A 7,453-nucleotide genomic window follows, 5' to 3' on the forward strand; every position below is an offset into this window, starting at 1 on the left:
TTTTCACAAGTAAAAAATGGTTAAAAACCTAAACTACTGTAATGTCACTTTAATAACAATTCAAATAAATATTGCATAATGAATAAACAAATGATAAAATACTTTTTTATATACCGTTTACTTTCTTAGTTTAACAGTCGTGTCTAATAAATTATTAATGAAATAATGAAGACAGAGAATCCTTTGCCTCTCTGCTCAGGCACTGCTGAAAAATTAAAGTCCCCTTCCAACTCTCATAACTCAAATAGAAAAACTTATCGGACAAAGGCAGATTTAAAAAAATGGCCAATACATATGCTTATATGTTGCCAGGGTGTTTTCTAAAACGTTTGTATTTGGGTGCTTGGGTATTATGACTGTTTACTTTGTTGCTTTGGGGGTTTTTTCTTTAAGCACATCCCTGCAGACTGAAATTCTGATTGAAATTCTAAAAACACATTTTCTACATTTTTTTTCTTCTTCTTTTTAGAACCTTTTGTTGGGAATCTGAAGATCTTAGCTTCCACTCAGTGGTTCTTGAGAAGGATATTTGCATGACACAATTTTCTCTGTACCTGTGTTTCCAGCATTTGCAGAGCTGCAGACTGATATCCATGAGCTGACTCAGGATCTAGATGGAGCTGGAATCCCATTCCTGGATTACCGAACGTACGCCATGAGAGTGCTTTTCCCTGGAATAGAGGACCATCCGGTGCTGAAGGAGATGGAGGTACGAGCCATACAGATATCCTTTAGATTTAACCCTGTCTAATGCTTTTGTCTGAACTGTACAAGATGATTGAAGTGTTTCCCGTCTCCGTCTCTCTCAGGTTCCAGCGAATGTAGAGAAAGCTTTGACTCTGTTTGGCCAGCTCTTGAATAAGAAGCATTTCCTGCTGACGTTTATCCGTACGTTAGAGGCCCAGCGCTCATTCTCCATGCGCGACCGTGGGAACGTGGCATCTCTCATCATGAGCGCCCTGCAGGGTGAGATGGAGTATGCGACAGGCGTCCTGAAACAGCTCCTGTCCGACCTCATCGACAAGAACCTGGAGAGCAAGAACCACCCCAAACTCCTGCTGCGAAGGTACAGTTTTACTGAACATCAGATGTACTACACTGCAAAAAATTATTAGCTTCCTCAGTGTTTTTGTCTTGTTTTCCATTACAAATATCTGAATATTCTTAAATCAAGACACTGAATGACATGAGGTACTAAGTAGGGCCCCACCCAGACCTGCAATAAATGACCGTAGATGGGTTTGTCTTATATTTATATCATATGATATAGTTTAGCAATATCATATAAGCAAGAGTGCGTTTTTCCCCTGAATATTTTCAGTTGCAAATGTGATATTGATTTTATACAGTAGTTCAATAAACAGGAAGTTAATATTGTTGTACCTTTTAGACACTATAATGTCTGTTTTTGCTCAATTTTGCAAACAAAAATAGTTCCAAATATAGCTGCAAGCAGCAATTACCAGGGTTCAAACGCTTTAAGACATTTAAGCACATATGAAAAAAATTACAAAATGTATCAAGCCTGTAGAGTAAATTTTCAACTTTTTTGGATAATTATTGACCTGGAGAATCCAGAGAATTGTGCCGCAGTGTGTTTTTCCCAGATTATAGGCAAAATGTAAGACTAGTTTGCAAAAGTAGGTTTTTACATTTTCACAATCATTTAACAAACAGTTTCATTGACATCAGTGGTTCTAGAGGCAAAGTTGTTCGGAATGAGGAGTTCTATCATGTGATACAAATACCGCATGTATGTGCGAAAAACCGCGCAATGTACAAATGTTCACGCCCTTGAAAAATGCAATATATCGCTCCCCAGTGGCTGATTTATTTCAAATTTCTCACAGATCTTTGAGGCTATGAGTCAAACAGGCCCACCGAGTTTCGTTCCAATCGGCCTCCATTAACCTTGTCTAACAGGTGCTCAAACTTGATCAGGCAATGGCGGCCATGCTTTTTAGAGATACGCAAATGTCCTTATAGACACTTGCGGCCTTTGGACCAAGACGATTTTCATGTTGATAAGACAAATGTTTTGCCTAGTTATAGCCCTCTTCTAGTGCCACCAAGTGGCCAAGCTCCGCATTTTTCCCCTGTGACCTCAGAGTAAGCTCTTACATACGTGTTCTGAGTAGGCTTGCCACGATAGACGGTGTTTGCGGTGTTACCGGTTTTAAGACGCAACACCGGTGACATCACTTTTCCACCGTGACACCGTCCCCACAATTTTTTTTTTTTTTTTTTTTTAAGTATTCGTTTTTTTTATTAAATATTTATTTGAATTGAATGGAAAATATCATTCTAAATAATTTACTTAAGACGAGAGCATGCACTATAATTTAAAACTGAACATAGCTACAATGCGTCATATTTCATTTATCACGTGAGGAGTTCACGAGTTCGCGCTTACATATAATAAACAGCGTAAAAGTTAATCGTGTTTGGCATGCTGTCCGGGAGAGGGCTCCGAGCTTGGTAATCATTCCCGAGCCCGGGGCACTCCCCCTGCCCAAAAACAGGCTGAAAACAAGAGATGATGAAGGTAAGACTGCTTGGCTATTTAAAGGGATTCTCTTGTAGTGCTTGGATAGGGAGTGTGATTGCTGATGGTGAATTGGCCGTGTTAATTAGCCTATCTGTGCGAGCTCCTACCGAAATTTGTGAATAAAACCTCACAACGAGAGTCGAATTTACAGAAAGAGAATGGCGGACGATTTAGTGTCAAAAAGCAATGCAAAAGCACCTGTTTGGCAATATTTTGGGTTAAAAGTTTTTTTTTGTGGTTTCGTTGTCGTCCATTCAAACAATTGACGCCGACTTGCCAGTTCCCGCAAAACTGAAAGTGAAAGTATAATACGCATGCATTTATAAGCTATTTAAAAGCAGAAAAAAAAAGAGGAAAAGAGGAAACCCCCACCCCCATGGTGATACCGGTATTACCGGTGTTGTCACATGCCGATTAACCGGTGGGGAAATTTCCTCATCGTCACAACCCTAGTTCTGAGTTTGGCAAAGGTATCTCATTCCGTTCAGGAGTTATATGCATTTTACTAAAAGTGGCCGTACCCCTTATCAACTTTTTGGCATCCCTTTGTGACGGTGAGTTGTAAATTCAACGCTGTTCAAGCACCTGTTTTATATAATTATTGATATTCACTCTTCAGGACTAGCATGCTAAATATCCAAAAACCCGAAAATTTCACCATGCTTACGATCGAATCTAAAGCATGCGCTTTGTCCGACGTGAGCCAGGAATTCCGATTTTGTACTTTTGATCACTGTAGCGCCCCCATCAGGGACGAGCCTTGGTGACGTTTTCACCAATGTGAGTACTACGATCCCTCCAAGTTTCAGGTCTCTACAACTTACGGTTTGGTCTGCACAATCAGTTATACATGGAGATTGCTGATCCTTAGCTATTCTAAAAATTACAATAGGGTTTCAACACTACATGCTTGAAACCCTAATCAAAGTAGAAGCAAAACACAGCAGTGATTTGTTACTGAATGAATCCACAGTTTTGAACAAATCGAAAGAGTTGATGATTCAGTGACTTTGTTTCTGAATGAAACCGCCAGACTTGCTCACGGTTGAATCAAAATGTTTCATTCTAAAGCTACTTTTTGCTAATATCTATCCAATAATTTTCACATTTAACACAATAATGACATAATTGATGTGCAAATAATTTGTGATTAATTAGATGAATTAATCAGCACATCATGTAATTAATTAGATTAAAAAAAATTAATCGCTTGACAGCCCTAATGTATCAAAATTAAAAGAGTTTAGATTAAAACAGAGAAAAGAAATTTGACAATATGGCCAGGGTAGAAAACAAATGTATTTTTACCCCATTAACAGATGTTTTTTTATTATTGTTTTAAGCATAAACTCAGCATAACCAAGACTTAATGTCTTATGTAGTTTTGCTTCTTGTTGAATCTTTAGATCTTTGTGCTGAAATATTAAGAAAATCAATTTTTGCACTCTAATGACTTGACGTTCAAAAGTTCCCATGTCGCATCTGGTTAGGACACAGTGTTAATGGGGACATGATGAAAATGATGAGGATGAGTTTGACTTCTAGGGGTCACATTTGCTCTCCCATTATCATTCTCCATCCCTCCATTTCTCGGTTTGCCCTTTCGCGTCCGTCCCTCTGTTTCTGTCAGATGATATTACACACCTGAGCACACACTCGTTCCCCGCGGAGCGCCGGCGTGAGGGAGGAGCACTGTGGGAGATGAAGCTCCTGGAGGGGACGTGACAGCAGACGGAGAGACGTGATGAGAGACTGAGGGCGAGACGTGGAGGAGTTGATGACTTTAGTCAGAACATACTGCTGTAATCTCTCGTTTCGCTCGTGCCAGTCTTGAATCAATATCACAGAAAACAAATCAAATGGCTTTTTGCATTTCTGTGTTTCATCTACAGTACAAATCCTCGTCTTTGGCTTTATTTACCACGAAAGTATCTAATAACAGCATGTTAGAGGACATTTTCTATTTACTCCAAGATTAATTGGAGAAAACATTTGCATACAGAAAATGAAGCCTATTTTTAGGAGCATTAAGACGTGACATCATTTGCATGGCAATTAAGAATTTTTCATACTGATTACAGTAGAAATGACTATGAGAGTGGTTTGTTTAATCGGTTAATATGTAAATTATGCTAATTCTATTCTGAGGTGTCTGTACCATTACAGTAATGAGAAATGGTTTAATCGTCATTAAAATAATGTCACTGTAATATTTGTCAGTGGTCTATAATAGGCTTACTTTTTTTGAGCATTATCGTTATTTATTTGCCTTTTACTACATTTATTTACTTTAATGCATTTATTTACCCATGCATATTTATTATTAAGTTGGCTTGAGAAAGCCTTACTGAAATGCTAACTTAATATTTTTCTTCTGAGACTACAATTTCTAACTGCTACTCCTCCTAGAGCTTTAACTCTACAAACTCAGCCCAGATCTTCAGACTGATCTGACTCCAGCTATATCTTTTTTTACTGATTGGACTTACGGTTTTCCTGAAAATTACGAATAAAACTTACTTTGACGGAATGTTCAAATGAGCCAAGACTAGTTAAACCCCAACTGTCAAAATTCACAGAATCCCTTGAGGCTCAATCAAACTTCCTTTTTATGTACTATTTCTAATCCCTTCAGGCTCATTCAAACTAGCTTGCTAATAATGCTAACATGTTAGTAACTTGTTAATTATGTTAGTAAAATGCTAACATGCATGTTAAAAGCATGCTAGCAACTTGCTAGTAACGTGTTAATGCTAATAACATGCTAGTAACTTGTTAATCATGCTAACAACATGTTAGCAACATGTTAGTGACATGTTAATCATTCTAGCAACATGTTAATCATGTTTGCAACATACTAGTGACATGTCAGTAACTTGCAAATTATGTTAACAACATGCTAGTGACATGCTAGTCATGTTAGAAGCATGTTAGTAACTTGCAAATCATGTCAGTAACATGCTAACAACAACATGCTAATCATGTTAACAAAATGCTAGTAACATGTTAATCATGCTAGCAACATGTTAGTGACATGTTAATCATGTTAGCAACATGCTAGTAACATGTTAATCATGTTTGCAACATGGTAGTGACATGTCAGTAACTTGCAAATTATGTTAGCAAACATGCTAGTGACATGTCAGTAACTTGCAAATTATGTTAGCAACATGCTTGTGACATGTTAGTCATGCTAGAAGTATGTTAGTAACTTGCTAATCATGTTAGTAACATGCTAACATGCTAATCATGTTAGCAACATGCTAATTGTGTTAAAACATTCTAACTTGCTAATCGTGCTAATAACATGCTAGTGACTTGTTAATCATGCTAGCAATATGTTAATCATGTTTGCAACATGCTAGTGACATGTCAGTAACTTGCAAATTATGTTAGCAAACATGCTAGTGACATGTCAGTAACTTGCAAATTATGTTAACAACATGCTAGTGACATGCTAGTCATGCTAGAAGCATGTTAGTAACTTGCTATTCATGTTAGTAACATGTTTACAACATGCTAATCATGTTAGTAGCATGTTAGTAACTTGCTATTCATGTTAGTAACATGTTTACAACATGCTAATCATGTTAGTAACATGTTAACATCATGCTAATCATGTTAGCAGCATGCTAGTAACATGTTAATAATGCTAGCAACATGTTAGTGGCATGTTAAAACATTCTAACTTGCTAATCGTGCTAATAACATGCTAGTGACTTGTTAATCATGCTAGCAATATGTTAATCTTGTTTGCAACATGCTAGTGACATGTCAGTAACTTGCAAATTATGTTAGCAACATGCTAGTAATCATGTTAGTAACTTGCTAATCATGTTAGTAACATGCTAACATGTTAGTAACTTGTTAATCATGCTAGTAACTTGTAAATCATGTTAAAATGCTAGTAACATGCTAATCATGCTAGCAACTGGCAAATGACGTTAAACCATGCTAGAAACATGCTAATCATGATAAAATGGTGTTAACGGCATGCTAGTAACATGCTAGTAAGATGGTAATCATGTTAGAAACATGCTATTAACATGCTAATTATGCTAACAACATGCTAGCGACATGCTAATCGTGTTAGCAACATGACATCAACTAAGCTTTTAAAACTACTTTAAACTAGTTTTAAAACAGTCAAACTTTAAACTTAATAAACTTTCAAACTTATATTTTGTGTTTATAAATACACATGTATATATTTAAGTAAAATATGTTATGTTTACATATAAAAATATTTCTAAATATCAATTATATGAATATAAATATATACATGTGAATATATGTATAATATATGTGTTTTATATATTCAATTCAATTCAAGTTTATTTGTATAGCGCTTTTCACAATACAAATACAGTATATACATAATAAATATACACAGTTATATAACACACTTATATTATGCAAACACAAAAATATTGGATGCAATTAATCGTTTAACAGCACTATTTTTATTATTTGTGTGATTCATACCTAAAACATGTTCAAAAATAGGGGTGAGCGGGGCACAACCTAACGCGGGGTTAATTGTAACACGCATGGTTCAAATATTTCCACACATGCTAGCATAACCAAATTTACGCTATTTACTAGTTGCCATAGCAACACTATGCAGAAAAAAAAGAGCGCCAAAATTCAAAAGCATTTTGAAGATATCGCTGAATATTTATTTTACTATAGTAAAAGTACATTTCTGGCTGAAGTAAACTTTTCATTTCAGTTTTTAGTATTCATTTAAAATTAGACAAAACTGCTATTATTTTAATCTCCAATTTGTTATTTATCAGTTTAGTTTATTAATGCTTTGCAAACCAGCAGAAGACACTAACCTGTTTTAAACTCCGGTGGCACAGATGGGGAACGTTGTAACACTGTGTGACAATATGCCCCGCT

At 36.2% G+C, this 7,453-nt stretch overlaps 1 protein-coding gene across 1 annotated transcript in view; it reads left to right on the forward strand.

Annotated features, from left to right (window-relative positions):
• The window catches only part of LOC141346800 (plexin-A1-like), a 178,683-nt gene that overhangs the window by 140,042 nt on the left and 31,188 nt on the right, over positions 1-7,453 (forward strand). The window contains exons 20-21 of the mRNA XM_073851760.1: positions 567-709; positions 810-1,066. Coding sequence (XP_073707861.1) covers positions 567-709; positions 810-1,066 — 400 coding nt within the window. The remainder of the gene's footprint in view (positions 1-566; positions 710-809; positions 1,067-7,453) is intronic.

Source organism: Garra rufa, chromosome 12 (genome assembly GCF_049309525.1).
Source record: "Garra rufa chromosome 12, GarRuf1.0, whole genome shotgun sequence".
NCBI classification, from domain to species: domain Eukaryota; kingdom Metazoa; phylum Chordata; class Actinopteri; order Cypriniformes; family Cyprinidae; genus Garra; species Garra rufa.